This window comes from Macaca fascicularis, chromosome 13 (assembly GCF_037993035.2).
Source record: "Macaca fascicularis isolate 582-1 chromosome 13, T2T-MFA8v1.1".
Taxonomy (NCBI): domain Eukaryota; kingdom Metazoa; phylum Chordata; class Mammalia; order Primates; family Cercopithecidae; genus Macaca; species Macaca fascicularis.
Genome location: NC_088387.1, coordinates 20,068,879 through 20,087,546, shown reverse-complemented (window position 1 = coordinate 20,087,546; position 18,668 = coordinate 20,068,879). Strand labels below are relative to the sequence as shown.

Genomic DNA, 18,668 nt, shown 5'->3' with positions numbered 1-18,668 from the left:
CGTGTAGCTCCCTTCACACTTAATACTTGGAAGCCTCTACTTTGCCTTCAAGGCCACACATGACCCAACCCTGCTGGTCTTGCTCACTGCCTAAACTCCTCCCTTGCTCTTCAGGCTCCAGGCCCCATCCCAGCCTTCTACTGTTACTTGAACACACTAGCTCCTTTCTGTCTCAGGACCAACATATTTGCTACTTCTTTGCCTTGATTATTTCTAGTCACAGTTCCTTCCTGTCTGTAGCCTCAGTGCAAAGGTTACCTCTTCAAAAAAGTAAACAAACAAACAAACCTTTCCTGACCCCCCTATCTAATATTTCCTTTGAATACCTGCTGCCCTCACCTTCTGATGGTGAAAAGTGCCCTTTCTGTTTTCTTGTTCGTTTATTTGCTTGTTTAGTGTTTCTCCCATTCAATTATCAGTTACAAGGAAGTTTGGTTCTATTCACCATTCTATCCTGAGCTCCTTAAGTGGAATAAAAGTTTGCAAAATGGCATTGAGGTCAGCTGTACCAAGTTTTATCTTGAGTTCCAACACCGATAGTTCATATGACCTTCAGCAAGTTATTTCACTTCTCTTAGTCCAGTTTCCTCATCTGTCAAATGCAGGTGACAATGCTTGCCTTGAAGAGTCATTCTGAGGATGATGACAGATGGTTCTTAAAATTGCTGTCCTGTGATCGGAACTCAGAACATGCTAGGTGAATGTTGAGTAGTTATACACCAGAGGGAGAGCACCAGCAGCCCATGCCTTCTCTGAGTCCTGATACCACAGACTTTCTGCTCTAGCTTGAGCCCAACCAAATATTCTCCATGAAATAGAGAAGTGTTTAAGCTCTGAGGATGATATGAATTCCAACTGCAAACTCTCAGCTGAATTCCAGCCCCGTACTCCCAGCTATATCAAGTCACCTCAATTTAGGGACTCCACTGTAACCTTCAACCCAACACATCCAGGACACACACATTGCCTAGCCCTTGCTACTCCTTGCTTTGCACACTCAAAGCAACTGGCAGATAGCGGACAATACCAACAGTCAACAACAGAATTATAGATTCACTGTGAAGTATCTAGTAGAAAATCACAAGACTTGAGCTAGAATTTAAATTGTAAGCAGCCCAAGGCTTTGTCCCTGCGCAGAGGACACTGAGTTCTGCCTGGGGCTTCTTGGTTGTTTCTAGAGGCTCCGTAGCAGACGGACTGGAGAAGAAGCTGCGGGTAGCCTTCTCAGAACTCACCAAGTCTCTTGCATCAAACACTGGACACAGGATCGAATGAGGCTCTGTAGTAGTTTTCTATGGCTGCTACAACAAATTACCACAAACTTAGTGGCTTACAATAACACAAGTTTATTATTTTACAGTTGTGGAGGTCAGAAGTCTGAAATAGGTGTTGCTGAGCTGAAATCCGGGTGTCAGCAGAGCTGTGTTACTTCTGCAGCCCCTAGAGGAGAACCCTTTCCCTTGGCTTGTCCACATTCTAAAAACCCCTGCATTTGTTGGCTCAAAGCCCCTGACTCCGTCTTCAAAATTAGAAGCATGGTATCTTTCAGTCTCTCTCTGACTCTCCCTTCCTGACTCCATCTCACAAGGACCCTTGCGATTGTACTGAGACCACCAGGATAACCCAGGATTGTCTCCTCATCTCGAGATCCTTAACATAATCACATTTGCAAAACTCCTTTGGCCATGTATGGTAACATATGCACAGATTTTGGGAGTAGGATGTGGACAAATTTGGGGGGACATTATTCTGCCTACCATAGACCCTGAGCAGAATGAGCTTGATTTGGGGGCACCAGGCTGAAACACAGCCTCCTGTCTCCCTACCGGCTCTGTTCAAAGTAGAACTCAGTACGGGCCGAGGGCTCACTCTCCTTGGTGAGCTGTACTGGCTGCTGGGGCTCTGCCGGGCCACACAGGAACCAGCCAGGCCGGGCAGCAGCCTCGAGCCTGAAGGCGGAGCCTGAGCTGCTCTGGAAGAAGGTGAAGCGTGTGGCCTCTTCACCACCTTTGTACAGTTCCTCAATGTTCACATCCTGTGGGGGCAAGGTGGATGGCTGCAGAATGAGGGCGCTGATGGAGGTGTTAGCCCTGGGGGCTTCTGGGGCTTGGCCAAAGAAGGACCTGACAGGGCTGGTTTTTACCCAAGGGACTGCCTTCTGCAGATTCTAGAGGGCAAGACTCTTGGCGCTAGGTGCAGAGGGAGACGGTGGAAACCTGAGGGAGGAGGACATGTGGACCTGGCTGGGAATCCACAGATAGGCACAAAGATGCCAGAGCATCCCAGGGGCCAGGCCAGGTCTGCAGTGTCCGCTAGAATGGGGAGAGGCTTCTCACCTCCAGCTGTACGGAAGGCCCCTCTCCTGTCTCCACACATGCCAGGCAGCAGCTCCCTCCCTGGATCCCCAGGAAGATGGGGACCTTGGTGCGGTCCAGGCCTCTGTTAGGAAGTATGCAGATCTTCTCTAGGAGGGAAGAGAGAGAAGAGGCAAGGGACAAGGGAGCCCCAAGTTGCAGGCTCTTGGCAGGTAAAGGCTCAGGCAGGAAGGAACTGAGCATGGGCACACCTGGCCTGGCCCTGCATGCAGACTGGAGGGTGAGCCAGGACGTCTGCAGGAGTCATGCCCCCTAACTATTAGAGGCCACAGCTGCTCTCTGGCCCTTCTCACTGTCACTGGGGGCAGCTGCTGACCCTCTGCTAGAGATGAAAGGGAAGAAGAGAAGGGAGAGCCTATGGCAGATGGAGCATGGGGTGGAGCTCACTCACCTGCACAGCAGTTGTCTGCAACAGGATCTCCCACCAGGAGCTGGCCATCTCTCATGTATAGAGCCTTCTGGTCTGCATATTTAATTCTGAAACAGTATGACAGTGCTGATGGCCCACTCCCTTTATGCACCACTGGCCCCCAAGCCCTGCCACCTCCATGCTCTGAATCACCAACTTGAGCATTTGGGGGATTTTCTCTCCTTCACAGGTGGTAAGAGGGGAACGATCACTCCCAAGAGCAGGTAAAGGCCAGGCCAGCCTTAAAGCAAGGAAGGTCTCCCGTGTTCGTGCTTTTCAGAGGCTGTGCTTCCTGCCTTGTCATGGTTTGGGGAGGCCTTCAGAGGAGAATGGAGAGCCAATGCCCTCTGACAGAGGGGTAGAGAAAATGTTCCTGGCTTCCTGAGAAATTTCTTAGTGCGGCTCAGACGACTTTAGGATACAGTGAACCTTATCTTAAATTTTTTGGGCCTGCCCTAATTGTTTATAAATGTTTATTCTCTTTAGTACGGGGATTAATTGAGTGTATACTGAAGTGTGAGTTGCTTTTCAGGTATTTTAAAGACTTTAAAGTCATGCAGGTTATTAACTCAGTCACCTGGCTGATTTCAAAGATGCCTGTCAGCCGCTGTCAGGGCTGGAGAGCTCTCATTAACCTTTTAGGGCGGAATCTCTGGACCAATTCCACCACCTCCAGGAGATTTTTTCTAGCTCAATAGCAGCTCATGATAATACCCTTAGCTAATGACTGTACATGTTTAAAGCAGGTTCACTTGCACAATAAAAATAAACTTCCAAAAAGATCCTGGGCTTGCTAACTGGCATTTCCCCTCCCACCTTGACAACCCAGATGTGACAACTCACACGCCAGCAGCATTCTGTTTGGAGACCAGAACCCAGGCTAGTTGTCCTGAAGCGCTGACATCTGTTTTGTCATTTGTGTGCTTCCTATGTATGTGTCTTGCTTCGCAGCTGGGCTGTCATCTCCTTGAGACCAGGACTGCTCCCCACCCACCGTGTCCAGGACACAACACTGGACATTACAGGGTCCATGGGAGGAGCAGAGAAAATGCATCCCAGAGTCCTACTTTGTTTTTCTTATGCCTCACCTCCTTCCTCAAAGGAGCTTATGACAAAATCACAGACAACAAAGTAGTAAAATATAAGGAAGGATGCAAATCTCAAATGAGATGAAATGTAAGTAAGTGTTAGAAGCCCAAACTGAGAGTAAAGGCCACAGGGACCACCATCAAGATGCTGTCATTGAGATTCAGAACTGTTTCTGAGATTTCAGAAAGGCGATGGAGCGGCACAGAGGACATGCAGTCTGATTCCTGGCTCTGCTTTTTGGTAGCTGTGTGACATGGGGGAAGTTATTTACCCTCTTTGAGCCTCAGCTTCCAGCTCTGTAAAATGGGGTTAATAACACTCCCCTTATAGACTTTTTGGGACCGAGATGAGGCAGTAGATTGGCTGGCATCTTGCAGACATTCAGGAAAGAGCTGTTGCTACTGTGGTGATGATGAAGCTTAATTATGGGGCACTTGCAATTTCTAAGGTGAGAAGGAGCCTCATCCTCTGACTCAGCATTCCTTTCCTCTTCCCACGTGATCCCCAGACCCCCTGGTTGGGAAAGCAGGGACATGCCAGGACAACTTACATGTAGTATCTTGCCATGGGGAGAGAACACATTCCTGCAATCAGTGGTGTCTGGTCCTCACTGATGGGGAGGAGAGAAGGGCAGTTACAAAAGGAGGCTGGGTGAAGCCAGGGGCAGACATGCTGGGGCTCAGAACTACTCAGCCACAGGCTGCACGGGTCCCCCAGGTCATTCACCTATAATTGGCCTGCCAGAATCCACCAAGGCTTCCACCAACCCAGCAGGCTCCAGGCAGCTCTGCTTCTCCCTGACTGAGGTTATCCGGGAGCAAGTCCAGCCACCAGGGATGTGAGCCTGGAACGTGTGTGCTTGCGCTGGTTCTGAGAAACCGGAAAACAGTTTCCCCAAATAGCTGAGCCACAACACTTCCCAGCCCTGAGAGTGGGGTGGAGTGTGCTGTAGCCTCCCTCACAGTTGGAGGATAAGCCCAGCTCAAACCTAGTCCCACTGCCCTTTGGGTCAACGGGGCAACACACCCCCACCCCTATAACTAGTCAAGGGTTAGATAACTAGAGCCCAGAGTGAAAGAAGAGAGCACAACTAGAAGGGGTTTCCAGCAGCAGTGAGGCTGGTGGGGTCCCCCCAGAGAGTTGGAAAGCATCATTCCTAGCGACTAGAAGTGCTTGGCCAAGACTGCTGAAAACAGCCCGTCCGAACTCCCCCATTCTGTTCCAGATGAAAAATGGCACTTGTGTTTTTGAGGGCGAACAATCTAAAGTGAAGATAGTGGCCCTGTGTAAATGCCAGGCCACACAGCTTCACATGACTCTGCTCCTTCCCAATGGGTTATCCTGTCCTAGAGCTCTTCCCTAAAATGATCACCCATTGGAAAGGCCAGTCCAGAATTCAGCATGGAATTAAACCCAGAGCTAATCAGAAGCTGGAAATTAGCTCAGGAAAGTAATGCAAGTATGACCAGGGCTGAGGTTTACCGAGTGGATCTGATTCTTACCAAATAAGAAGGGAATAGAGAAGAAAAAATATAAGAAAGCAGAAAATGAGAGAAGAGAAAGGAAGAAGGCAGGTGGAAGAAAGTAATAGGGATCAGGGAGGAATAGAGTAATGCTGGGGGACCTTGCGGGGGCAGGTGAGGAGGAACAGGTGGGTGCTGAGGGCACAGCTTCCAACCACCTCAGCACTCAAGTTCCAGAAACAGGACTATAGCCAAGGTGGCTTTTAGTACTGGGTCTGCCACTGTCACTTTGGACAAGTCATTTTCTCTCCCCAGGCCTTGGGGTATGACTTTGAGACTTAGAGTGAAGGATAATAGGGACTGACAAGTGCAAATTCTGGAGGGACGTTGGCACTGTGAATCAAAGTCTTAAAGCATTCTGTATACTTTGTGATTGCATGTGTTTCCCTTACTCTTAGGGAAAATAATGGATTGCCCAAATGTTTACTTACAAAAATGTTCACTGCATAATTTTTTACAGTAGTGAGAAGTTGAAAAAATCTAAATTTTCAGTAATAGGTAATTGGCTAAGAAATTATGATAAAATTCAATAAATAAGGATGTATGTGTTTGTTAAAGATATTGTAGAAGCCTGTTTTATCACATAAAATTTTTCAAAATATATTAGGTGAAAAATGCAGATTATAAATCCAATGTGCATTATCATTCCATTTAAATCTACACATAGAGACACATACATAGAAATGTTACTCGTGTTGTTACACCACTTACCTATGGCTTCATGACTAATTTTTTAAACATATCAACAATTTTCCTGTAATGAACATAAATTTTCTTTGTAGTATCAAGTCAGTTTCAACATTTTTTAAATGAAGTGTTCAGTTAAAGTCATTTGCTCCTAAATGTACCTGCCCATCCACATCACCTGGGGGACTCTGTATAATTACTATTTCCTGGGCTGAAGGTTCTAATTCAGTAGGACTTAGAGTGATTCCAGCAATGAGCCAGGCTGCTTGGGAACTGGTGTACTTTCATTCTTCACACTCATTAATACATAACAAGCCTTTCTTGTTAAAATACAGATTCTGATTTTTCAGACCTGGGCTGGGGCCTGAGACTGTACATTTCAAATATGCAACCAGGTGATGTCAAATGCTGCTGGTTCCTCCTGGCCAGCACTTTGAGTCCTAAAGGACCAGACAGTCCCCCAGTGCAGATAACTCAACAGCATCATGGTCTCAATGTAAGCCCACTTGGTGATGGGCTCCCCTTGGCCAAACCGCTGGGGCTTCTTTGGTTGTGGCAGTAGGACAGTGGGCAGTGTGGTAGCTGTGCCCAGATCTAGGTGGGGCAGACTAAGTGGAGGGCCCTGGGTGAAGCTGGACAGCAAGCTGATGACTCCCACTCTGGGTCAGTGTCAGCTCAAAGAGCTGGAAGAAATTCAGTGCTGGTCCAGTCCGGCTGGATCCCATGGGCCCTAGAAACCTCCCATTCTGGCAACAGTCAGAATGTACAGTGTCTCTCCCAAAGGCTCCCCTATTCAGCTCCCTCTGCCTGGGTTCTGATAGATTGTGATGAAGTGAGTAGGAGTAGGAAGCTAGTGTCTGGTCCATTAGAGAGCCTGGGTCTTGGTGCTGAGCCTCTGCTGTGTGCCAAGTCCTTCCTAATGTGCCACATGCCTCATCCCCAAAGCTTCCCCTCCCTATTGTCCTCAAGTGACTTTTCACTGAACTTCAGTCTGTATCCCTCTTTTCTTCCTCTCATTTCTCCCTGGACATGACATCTGGCTCTCAGACCTCCTCAATTCACCTGTCCTGGCTCAAGTACCCCTACCAACTAAACTTGGGCTTTCCCCACGTTCTTTTGCACAGCACACTGTCCTATCCTCCCCTCATTCTCCTGCACAGTATCTATGTGGCATGTTCTCTCCAAGACCAATATTAACTTCTGTGGAGCTAGATCCAAAGATTCTTTTGATTCCTTTGATATTTGGTCATTGCCTCCTTGGAACCCTTGACATTGAATGACTCCCTTCACACCTCTTTCTCCCATTGTAGATTTCACCTCCTTCTGGGACCACCCCTAAGGCTAACAAGGTCCTAAGCACTTCTATTTCACATCATATGAAGCTGCAATTCATTGACTTCTACAGCTGCAATGATCATCTTGGGCTACTGCCTCCCAAATGCAGACTGCACATTCCACTTTACCTCCTGCAGCCTACAGGACAGCTCACTTTGGACATCCTGCTGACATCCAACCAAATATATTTAAGATTAAGTTAATTATCTTCTCCCAGCCCACACATTCCTCCCAATTTCATCTATTTCATTGTCATAATATTCTTCTCACCAGTGATATTCAAAACCTGAGACTCATTGACAATATCTCCCACTTCTCCTGACTCAATGTCTAACTTATCAAGTCCCTATAGGTTTTTTCTTTAAAATACAACTTTGTGTTCTTAATCACCATTACTACTGTACTTGTATTCCTGGTTTTTCTACCTTTCATTCATTCCAACCTATGTGAGGAATCTGCACCCACGTTCTAAAGGCTTTTTTCACCACATCCCTGCCCAGCTCTATAATCTACAGTGATTGACTATTTTGCTACCATTTGACGCTGATTTTCTTGTGTGATAGCGTCTCACTTCTCCATGGACACCAAACCATGCCTCCTGGCAACATAATTCCTTTCTTATCTTCTCAGTGGAGATACTCACAGGTGTCCCATTGTTCTCCCTGCCTCAAAAGTCACCCCCTCTCATTGTCATCCATTCAGATCTTTTGATATTAAGATCACTGGAGATGATATCATTATAGATGGGTTCAGTATCTAGTTCTATCAAATTAATTACCAGTGCAGAGTTACAGTTTAGACATACGGGGTTATGTCTTTTAACCTCCAACCCTCAGTTTCAGCATCTATAAATTCATGGGATTAGATTATGTGGTTATGAAGGTTCTTTCTAGGCCAAACTATTTATAATTCCATGAGTCAGAGTTTAATGAATCTTTCCCTTACTATTGTAACTCTACTCTGAGCTCCTATTAAATTTTACTGTATTATTTATTGTTGTACATAAAGACATTCGTTTCCCTTATAAAAGTTAATAAGATCTTGAAGTCATGAAGCATGGCTTACAGCTCACTTGAAGCTCTCTCCAACCACCCTAATTGAAATACCCTGGTCCTTACGGCCAGGACATAGAAACACACACAGCAGACATTGACTAGAAAGGCTGAGTCCTAGACCTAGCTCTGCTACCAATTTATCTTGCCACCTTTTATCCCTGGGCCTTCAACTTATTATCATTGGATGGAAAGATTGAGTAAGCTATCTTTCAAAACTGTTTTAAGTTGCACAATACAATTTTATGCAGAATTCTAATGATTGTATAAAGGATAAAGGGCACCTGCTTTGCTGACACAGGAAGCAATGGAGACCTGCTAGTATTTCTCTTGCCTACAAAGAAGACACTGAGGAGCTCCGAAGGAGCAAAAAATAAATAAATAAATAAATAAATAAATAAATAAATAAATAAATTTTAAAAATTAAAGAAAAAACAACTCTTAAGCTTCCACCACAGTTTGAATACCACTGGCCCAGATGGTTTCTTTTGAGATGACTTTCTAAAGTCAGTAGTTCTAAGTAGTTAAAAAATCTTGATTTGGCTTAACCTATTCCTTCTCCTCAAATCCCTTTATGTGCTCCTAAATGTTTTTGATGTCCCACCATGTTCTATGAGGGGAATATCTTGTTACCTAGACAGCTTGCCAGGAGGAGTGAAGGGATAGAGGGCCTATCAGAGATATTGACAGGAGAGAGCAGAAAAGAAAGAAAAGAGAGAGAGAATACTGCCTGTCCATCACTGACCTGCAGATCCTGGGTGCCTGGAACCCTTATCCCTGGAGACTCCAACTGATTTCTCCAGGGCATTGCACTGTGTTTATACTCTCTGGTAAGGGTGGGTCAGGCCTGCACCAATCTCTATAATTGGCTGCAGGACATGAAGGAAGAAGAGCCTGGGGATTTCACAACGTCTTTGATACAGTATGAATAATAAGATGGTGGGAATATTAATGAGCACTTGTTGAAGGGGGAGAGAGTCATCCATAAAGCCTTGGCAGAAACAAGGTATGGGGCCCCTGCTCTGTACCTACTGTCATTGACTATGTTATTAGTGGGTTTGCAGCCAGATAAACAGTGCTGGGGTCAGACATCTTTGGTGCCCCGCGAGGCTCCATCCTAGGCTTGAAGAGCTGGTGAATGCAAGAGAGAGTATGTCTGGCAAACCCAAGGACAGAATGAACTCTGATGGCTGAATCCAGGCTGTGGCCAGACAACCAGAGTAAGAGAAGGGGCTGATAGCACTGTGAGTGTGGCTCTGTTTGGAAAGATGAGAAGGGAGTCTCTGCTTTTCAGTGGGTTTAATTAGTTGGCACCGGCTTAATGGGACAGAACATCTAAGGAAACCCAACTGCAAAGATACTGACCTCAGATTCACCCTGAGACTGAGCAGCCATCATGTGCCATGGGAAATATGGCAGTGTGAGCAGAGCACACAGGAAAGAACACTCAGGTCTCTAATTGACATTACTTGACTCAATTCATCCATCCATCTACCCACCCGGCCACCCATCTGTCCATCTATCTGCCCATCTGTCCATTCTTCCATCCATCCATCCATTCATCCATCCATCCATCCACCCTTCTGTCCTTCTGTCCATCCATCCATCCATCCATCCATCCATCTATCCATCCATCTGTCCATCCATCCATCCTTCCATCACAAGGGTGGAGAAGCTTAGGTGTAATGTTCTCTGGAAACTAACAACCTTATTGTAATTCTTCCTCTTTGGTCATTTGCAAAGTTCCACCAAGGACTTCTTGAGGAAGTAGGATAGGTGGGTCTAAGACTCAGATGCCTACAGTATGAGAAATGAGAAAAGATGGGCAGAAATGGGACCAGATGTCTGCTTTCTGAGGCCAGTGATCATTCTTCTTCCACTCTCCCAATCTCTTACCCTTCTATAGGAAGAATTAAAGCATGAGTTACTATGTCAGGCAACCAATGAGTGTTTACCCAGCATTTACACTGCTGTGTGACAAAGACATTCAATACACAGTCCCGGTTGTTAAGTAGTTTTACAGTCTAGCTGAGGAACTAAGTCATAAACACTTGGAAGGATAATTAAGAAGACCAGACTCTCTCATTATGTGTCTCTAAGCTGTGGGCCAAGGGCATGTTGGAAACAATAGTGTCAGAGAAGCTCCTTGGGCAAAAAAAATCTTAGAATTGAAAGGACTTTAGGCCGGGCGTGGTGGTTCACGCCTGTATCCCAACACTTTGGGAGGCCAAGGCAGGCAGATCACTTAAGGTCAGGAGCTCAAGACCAGCCTGGCCAACATGGTGAAACCTCGTGTCTACTAAAAATACAAAAATTAGCCAGACATGGTGGCATGCACCTGTAGGCCTAGCTACTCAGGAGGCTGAGGCAGGAGAACCACTTGAACCTGGGAGGCAGAGGTTGCAGTGGGCCAAGATTGCACCACTGTACTCCAGCCCGGGCAACAGAGTGAAACTCCATCTCATAGACATGGAATCATAGTCTCCCTCCAATTGGAGAAATCTGTGCTATGGCATCCCTGAGAAATTGGTTAATTAGGCTCTGCCTCAACACCTCCAGGGTCAGGGACCACACAACCTCTTGAAGAAGCACTACCAATGTTTGTGGTCTTTGTGGTTAAAATATGGGGATCATATAGGAAAAACAGCCTCCACATAATTTGCACCCATTGGTTCTGCTTGTGTGTTCTCGAATTACACAGAACAAGCATATTCTTCTAAGTGGAAAGCCTTTAAGTGCTTGAAGAGGGCTCCCTGTGCATTGCTTTTTTCAGGATAATACCTCCCACATTGTAGCCTCTTCCCTACAGCCTGACCTTGGAACATTCTCTGCTCCTCAGTGTCTGCAATTATACAAACCCCGCATGATGTGAGTATTGCATCTCTGTAAATACAGGTCCAGACCAGTGATTTATAACAAAATTGCAGAAATCCAAAGCCACTAACTCTTTTTCACTTGTATGGTCATGATGTCCAGCCCGTACATTCCTGAAGGAGGCATTTTATATTCCTCCTTTTACTACTGACTTTTGTCGGCTCATCCTGGCTAAAGCTCTTCTGAGTTCTGTCATTCTACAAATGAGGAAGCAACAAATTCAGGCTGGAGAAACCTTCAAGAATGGGGTGGAATTTAAGCTGCTCCCTTAAGGGTGGGCCTGTTTAGATGGGTAGAGAAGAGGGAGAGAATATTCCAGGGTGGAGAAATAGTTTCCACATTATATACTCATTGTGTTTCCATTATGTGTCAAGCATTATGCAAGGTGCTAAGAGACAAACTTATACGTCCCTAACCTTAAGGTCATCCCAGGGTCCACAGACTCCAAGTTAAGGTACTACAGTGCAGGGAGGTGTGCACAAAACATTGCCAGATCAGAGAGCTGGGGGGGTCTCAACTCAGTAAAAGCTTCTTGGAGGAGGTGACATCTTAGCAGGGTATTGAAAGATGAGAGATTTATCTAGGCAGAGAGGATGGATGGAGGACCCAAAAGCAAAACAACACAAGTTCTGGGCCCATGGACAAACAGAGTGTGAACAGGGTCTGAAACACAGCCTGGCATCCAGAGCTTATGTTCTTGGCAGCCCTGAGAGGCCTGGGGTAGGAGCTGTGCTGCCTGTTGCCTGAGGACTTCAGTTGAATCTGGGCTGGAGCTGGCGAGGCCCATAGAGGCAGCCCCGTCTGTCCCGGCCACCTCCTTGCTAGTGCCTCAGTGGACTCTCAACCTACCAAGCTGGTCCGACAGGCGAGGTGCAGGTGGAATACCTGGGGCTCAGATATGGGCTCCTCCTCTGGCTTCTGCTCCCATTCCCCAGGGTTTGGGTGGGGACACTGGAGTCGATTCCTGGCACATAAGACTAGAGGATCTCAACCTTGCAGAACCAGGTGATTCAACAAATGTTGTATTATTGGCTTTTAAATAGAATATTTGGGTGAATGAAGGATAGTTGTTCATTGTGAGAAAGAAAATAAAAAGTATTGGAAAAAATTGCAATAATAAAACGAATGCATTTGTTTCTCTTTCTCTGCATATTAGTTATCTATTGCTGCATAACACATTAGACCAAAACTGAGCAACTTAGAACAACGAACTTTGATTATCTCACAGAGCCTCTGCTTCTAGGTTCACTTATGTGGCTGTGGGCAGGAGACTTCGTTTTTTACCACATAAGTCTCTTTACAGGCCTACTCATAGCACGGCAGCTAGCTTCCCCCAGAGCGAGTGAGCCAAGATAGACTGGGGGGCAGTGGGTGGCAGAGAGAGAGAGCGCAAGTAGAAGCTGCAGTGTCTTTTATAACCTAATCTTGGAAGTGGCAGGCCATCAGTTCTGCCATATTCTATTAGTCACGAAGACAACTCTGGTACATTGTGGGAGGGGATACACACAGAATGTGAACACGAGGAGACAGGGATCATTTTAGCAGCTGTATTCATTTTCGAGAGCTGCCAAAACCAACTATCCTTGGTGGCTTAAAACAGTCGAAATTTATTCTTTCTTCATTCAGGAGGCTAGAAGTCTGAGATTAAGGTTTCAGCAGAGCCGTGATCCCTCTAAAAGCTCTAAGGAAGAATTCTTCTTTGCCTCTTCCAAGCTTCTGATGGTTGCCACAATCCTTGGTGTTTCTTGGCTTGTGGCCGCATCACTCCTATCTCTGCCTTCGTCTTTACATAGTCTTCTTCCCTGCATCTCCTCTGTGTCTCTGTGTCCTCTCCTTTTCATACAAGGATACCAGTCATATTGAATTTAGGTTTACCTTCATCCAGCATGACCTCGTCTTAACTAACTGCATCTGCAGAGACTTTATCTCCAAATAAGCTCACAGACCGAGATTCCAAGAAGGATGTGAATTTGCAGGGGACACTCTTCAATCAGTACAGCAGTCTTCTTAGAGACTGGATCCCAAGCCTTGCAATCCCAGGGTCTGTGATCCTTCTAGGAAAGAATTACCAGATGATTTTTGTTCTCTAAGTTCCTTACCCAGGAGATTCCAGCCACACAAACTCATCACAGCCTTCTCCTCAGTGGCTTTGCTGAGATCTGTTTCCTGATCACTACAACAACAAACCAGAGCAGCAGAGCTCAATTCAGTTTGAATTTAACTCTGGGGAAGTGGAGGCTGAGGGCAATCAGAGATGATGTCTACTCTGGTTACCTCAAGATTAATTTCTTTTCTTGTTATTATACAAGCAGTTGATCTTCATCGTAGAAAAATTAGGAAATGCAGATAAATGAAAAGAATTAAAAGAAAAATCACCTATACTGCCACCACCCTGGCATTGCTACAATTGAAGTAAACTCTTCCAGACCTTTTTACTATGAAGCAATATATAAATAGGTATTTTTAAATTAAAATAAATTGCAATATATGCCACTTTGTAAGTTGCTCTTCTCAGTATGTCACAAGCACTTTTTCATGGGACTAGAGACCAGCATCTGGGATTTTGATTGTATCTTGGGTTTTTAGAAAAGGATCGGCATGCCCTGCTTATTTTTTATCTTCTGAGCTCGAGCCATTTCCTCTGACATCACCACCTCCTCAGGCCCACAGCAAGAGGATGAGGGTAGAGATAGAAAAGGTAGCATATGACAGTGTCAAGATTAAAGGGAAGGGGGTGGGGCTGGGCCGAGGGCCATGGATCCCTAACTCTATGACCACCTCCCTCTCCTGCACAATGGTGAGTGACAGGACTTCATGTGGAGAGCTACTGATCCTGTAAGGCTCAACTGGGGACAGATTGGCCTGTGGGGCTCAGGGTAACACTGGTCAGTTACCATTAAGCAGGAATGATTCCCACCACTCCCCCACCCAACCCCCATAGAAATATTTTCATGTTATTCCCAGTTTACCCCACATGGTTTTTACAAGGTTCCACAGCAGTAGCACCATCCGGCAGGGGAGGACCATGGACTGAGCTCCAAATCTCAGAATTTACCCAAACTGGGAACCAGAAGAGAAGGTGGCCAGGTGCCCAGTAAGTCAGAGGTGGGGGTCCTGAGAGCAGAGAGAGTGATCGTCCGCCATGGGTCTCCTCCACTCACCCCTCACCCGAGCTGGTCTGCCCAGGGAGTTCTGGGGGGCATATTGCCCTAGTCACACTGCTGGAAGTAGAAGTCTGTGATGGGGGCATTCCAGCCGGCATTGTCGGGAAGCTGGGTGAGTCTGACAGGCTGATCAGCTTCAGGCACCGTGCACAGGAACCAGCCCGGGTAGGCGGCCGACTCGAAGCTGGAGGTGAGCCCCATGTCCCGCCGGTAGAAGGTGAAGCTCTTGGATTCCTTGGCGCCAAGATAGAGCTCCATGATGTTCACTGGCTGCCGGCAGAGGAGGGCAGGGCAGGTGAGGGCAGAAGCAGGGGCAGAGGGAGGGCTGGCCAGGGTCCTTAGGGAGGAGGCAGAGCTGCCATCAACAGAATCCCTCCAGGGTGTCCCACAGCACCAGGGCTGTGGGCTGCCCAGCTTCAGTGGGCTCAGCATCTGTGGCTCAGTCCCCAGTGAGGATGCCCCAAGTCTCACCTCTAGTGTTAGAGTCGGCTCCTGCCCCGCCCCACATGACAGGCATTGGCTTCCACCCTGGACGCCCAGGATGACGGGGGACAGGCTGGCATCCAGCCACCGATTGGGGACCACGCTGATCTCTTCACCTGTGGGAAGGAGGCCAGATCAGGGCCCTGGATGCCTTTCCCTCCTTCTGCCACTGGCCTGGGCTCTGGGGCACAGGACTGCTGTGAGACGGCCTGCCCCCAGGCTGGGCAGAAGGGAGGCCTCTCAGCAGCTGTCATGACATGGCCTCTCCTGTCCACTGGCCCAGAGCGGACATCAAGGCATGGAAGCACATTGTACCACCTCCACCCCACCCTCTAGTTCAGGGTCAAATCTTCAAGCCTCTATACCCCAAAATAGATGCAACCCCCTCCTTTAAAAAGGTCCGTTGGGTCTCAGGCCTTTTTCTGAAGCCTGTCTTGATGAGCCCCCCTTTGGAGTTGTTTGGACAACTTTCTACACCCTGTGAGGCTGCTGAGAGCAAAAGAGGGTCTCATTCCTCTCTGTACATCCCCTCACCACCCACATACATCAGACACATATATGCACACCCCAAATACACACACAGATACATGCAGGCACACATATACATATACACACATGCTCACACATTCATACCTGCATTCACACATACATGGTTATGCACAGATACATTCATGCACACATATGCTTACACATATATGCCTCCATGTACACGTACATACACCAGTAAGCACACACATACACATATGGCCTAGCTGAATATCTACCTGGCATCTGTGCTCAGCAAATGTGCGCCAGGTGGGCAGGTGTGAACTATTTTAGAGAGGGACCTGTTGCAGTGCGTGGGGCAGAGTGAGCAAGCAGGAGGTCCAACAATGCCACCTGTTCTCTGGGTCCCTCCCACTCTGAGTGACTGAGGATCTTCAGAGAGCAGAGGGGACCCAGGGTGGAGAGGCAGAAACTGACTCCCATATGGGAAAAAAGGTGTAGAGAGTTTACTTTAGTTCTCTGCTTGGTACTGGCTCCCAGGGAATGCAATGCTTGACCTAAATCCACCTGTAAGGGAATGACAAGACAAGCCTCTTGGAAAACATTCCCACTTCTGCATAGAAGCTTCAGGTGGCCCCAGAGCCTGTGTCTTCCCTTTGCTGAGAGGTGTGGTATTTTATTTGCCTTTGCTTAGAGGCTGGTTTGTGCTGCCCGAATGCCTGGGCTCTGTAGGCCTGTGCTCACCTGTATGACTATTCTAAGCCCTCTTCAGGCCCCCTCCCTTCAGAGTGTATAGAGACCAAGGAAAGTGGGTCATGTTTCATCACCAACCTTTAATGACCTTCCCTGCATGCAGCCCTCCAGCTAGAAGCTGGTTATTATGCAGATAAAGAACCTTCAATGCCGAGTCCTTCATTCTGAAACATCAGGAAGGGGTGAGGACTACATTAGGGGGAGGGCGTACACTCCAGTATGCCTTCGGTCCAGAGAACTCCCTGATCTCAGGCATTTTGTCTCTTTTTCTTCCTACTGTGCCAGAAGTAACAGCGCAGCCTTCTCTCCCAGCCCTGCTGGGCTCATGCCCTACCATGAGGATGACCCCACAGTCTCCCACTGGGGTCTGTGGTTTGCTTCTTCACCCTATTCCACCTTTTCTGCCCCAACCCATCTCCTATTGGAAGAAAAGCTGCACAGTGAGTCAGAGCCCTAGGTTCTTGCCCCAGCTCTGCCTCCGGTGCTGCTGAGTCGCAGCAGACAACTCTCTCGCCCACTCTGGGCCGGAGCCTCCCCATTGCTAAGATGATGGGTTGGATAACACCCAAGCTTCTTCCAGATTAAAGCCTGATTCTTCAGTTCTTCAAGATACATGTATTTCTATTTGGCCATATATTCCTTACTAAGTGAGGAGTTTCTTTCAATTTAAATTTCTTTTATTTTACTTTTCAAAGTTGTTTCTCATCTATGAACTAAGTTCATTTCCTGACATCCTACGAGGAGGAAGATGTATCCTAAAGTGGGTTTCTCCAAAAGTTATATGGGGGAAAAGGAGGCAGTATAAAAACTGGGTCGATACATGGCTAAAGATGATTCAACAAGTTGCCTTACTTCAGAAAGTCTCAGAGTCACTCATATGCTGAGCTGTACTGTGGTTCTCTTATGAGAGGATGTAGAAAGGAGAATTCCCTGCATTTACTTGATCAGAGAGCTCTACTGTGTAAAGCATCTCCTGGATGCCTCTATGGGCCTCCTCTAATAGAGTCCCATAGAACACATTGTGGGAAGTGCTTTATTAGACTGAGAGAAAGGGCCACTCTCATCCTTTGTTGTAAAGCCCAGAGCACGGCAGTGTGTCTGGCTTGGTACATGCCAGTGGGTGGACAGACTGACTGATGGTCATGGGTTTTGTTTTATTTTTATCCCCAAAGAGCAGCAGGGCAGTAGGAGCACAGAGTGGGTGAGCTGACATTAATTCGCTGTGCTGGGGGTCAATGGCGGAGCTTTGAGCTGGGATCCTGGCTCCCTTTCCCACCTTGGATAGACTTGGCTGCAGCTCTAGACTGGGTGGTTCACTTGTCCCCCTCAGCGTCAGGGAACCCTTGTGAGATGGCTTGCCCCAGTCCTGGCCCTATTTGAAAAAGGCTGGGAAAACTTCTCTAAGAGTAGTGAGGTGCTGGTCACAATTTCCCCGCTGCAATGGCTGTCCCTCCCTTCCTCCCTCCTGCTCAGAACTGGACAACGGGTCTATCCAGAACTCACTTCCCCCAGAGGACCTCCGAACCAGGGCCTCATACACTCACCGGAAGCACAGCGCCCCACTCAGGACCATCTTGAGCTCCACAGGGTGTAGACTCCCCTATTTTGGAATAAACAACAGAAAATCATGGAGAGAGAGGCTGAGTTGGCTGGGGTCTGGGGAGCAAGAAGCCACACCAAGCCCCCCAGCATGTGAACAGCTTCCACAGAGCAGATTCTGGGTCTGGGATAAGGAGACAGCTCCGGCCCCACCAGCGCCCCAGAGCATACCTCAGAATGTTCCTTTCTCCCGGCAGGAACTGTGGAGTCTGCTTGTTCCTGCAAAGATGCCTCAGCCTTTTAAGTAAGGCCTAGGGAGGGGCCCTGAAACTGCCAGGACCTGAGGAGGAGCAGGATTCCCAGCGTGATTTCATACCACCCTAAGTCACCAGACACACTTGCTCCTCATTATCTGTCGTGGGGAGGGAAGCTTCTGGAGACAGTTCCTTCCAGCAATTTTGAAGAACTTCCTTGAGGCTTTCCAGCTCTTTGTGAGCATTCGGCTTTTGCATCTCAGGAGCTTCCAGACCCTAAGAGTCAGTGCCCATGGCAGCTCAAGGAAGGCTTGACTTTCTTTCCTGCCTGCCTCTCTCCCTTTCTTCCTTCTCTCCACCTTTCATTCACTCCCTCTCTCCCTCTTCCCTTCCTTTCCTTCTTTCCCTCCCCATTTCCTCCCTTCCTCCCTCATTCCCTTTCTTCCTTACCTTTTTCACTCCTTCCTTCACTCCTTCCCTTCTCCCTCCTTCCTTCCTCTGTCTTTCCTGCCTGCCATTGCCAGGCCTACAGGAGATACTGGAGGTGGGACTCTCCTGCTCAGGGAATGTTCAACCTACATGTTCATTGTAGAAAAACCTGAAAATCCAGATCAGCCACAATGAAAAATGTGAATACTTGTCTTT

At 47.5% G+C, this 18,668-nt stretch overlaps 2 protein-coding genes across 3 annotated transcripts; both read right to left on the bottom strand.

Moving 5' to 3' along the window:
• Positions 1-1,322: 1,322 nt before the first annotated feature.
• Positions 1,323-9,262, bottom strand: IL1F10 (interleukin 1 family member 10). Its single transcript, XM_015433413.3, has 5 exons — positions 9,216-9,262; positions 4,424-4,483; positions 2,767-2,852; positions 2,337-2,464; positions 1,323-2,035 (listed from the first exon to the last, which is right to left on the bottom strand). The coding sequence occupies exons 2-5, from the start codon at positions 4,453-4,455 to the stop codon at positions 1,823-1,825; spliced, it is 459 nt and encodes a 152-aa protein (XP_015288899.2). The 5' UTR covers positions 4,456-4,483; positions 9,216-9,262; the 3' UTR covers positions 1,323-1,822.
• Positions 9,263-12,474: 3,212 nt separating this feature from the next.
• On the bottom strand, positions 12,475-18,044 carry IL36RN (interleukin 36 receptor antagonist). 2 transcript variants are annotated; one of them, XM_045368901.3, is made up of 6 exons: positions 18,001-18,044; positions 17,775-17,830; positions 16,309-16,394; positions 14,980-15,107; positions 14,506-14,778; positions 13,280-13,398 (listed from the first exon to the last, which is right to left on the bottom strand). In XM_045368901.3, the coding sequence occupies exons 2-5, from the start codon at positions 17,801-17,803 to the stop codon at positions 14,554-14,556; spliced, it is 468 nt and encodes a 155-aa protein (XP_045224836.1). In that variant the 5' UTR covers positions 17,804-17,830; positions 18,001-18,044; the 3' UTR covers positions 13,280-13,398; positions 14,506-14,553. The 2 variants fall into 2 exon arrangements, with proteins under 2 accessions (XP_015288886.1, XP_045224836.1); XM_015433400.4 differs by having other exon boundaries at positions 12,475-14,778.
• Positions 18,045-18,668: the final 624 nt, after the last annotated feature.

Coding starts and splice junctions, on each gene's coding strand:
- IL1F10 (XM_015433413.3), bottom strand. CDS start 4,455: ATGTGTTCTCTCCCCATGGCAAGATACTACAT. Junction 2,465..2,766: donor TGCAGACAACTGCTGTGCAG/GTGAGTGAGCTC, acceptor CTTCCCTCCTAG/AGAAGATCTGCATACTTCCT. Junction 2,036..2,336: donor GGCCTTCCGTACAGCTGGAG/GTGAGAAGCCTC, acceptor TTGCCCCCACAG/GATGTGAACATTGAGGAACT.
- IL36RN (XM_015433400.4), bottom strand. CDS start 17,803: ATGGTCCTGAGTGGGGCGCTGTGCTTCCG. Junction 15,108..16,308: donor TGCAGGGAAGGTCATTAAAG/GTTGGTGATGAA, acceptor TCCTTCCCACAG/GTGAAGAGATCAGCGTGGTC. Junction 14,779..14,979: donor AGCCGACTCTAACACTAGAG/GTGAGACTTGGG, acceptor CTCTGCCGGCAG/CCAGTGAACATCATGGAGCT.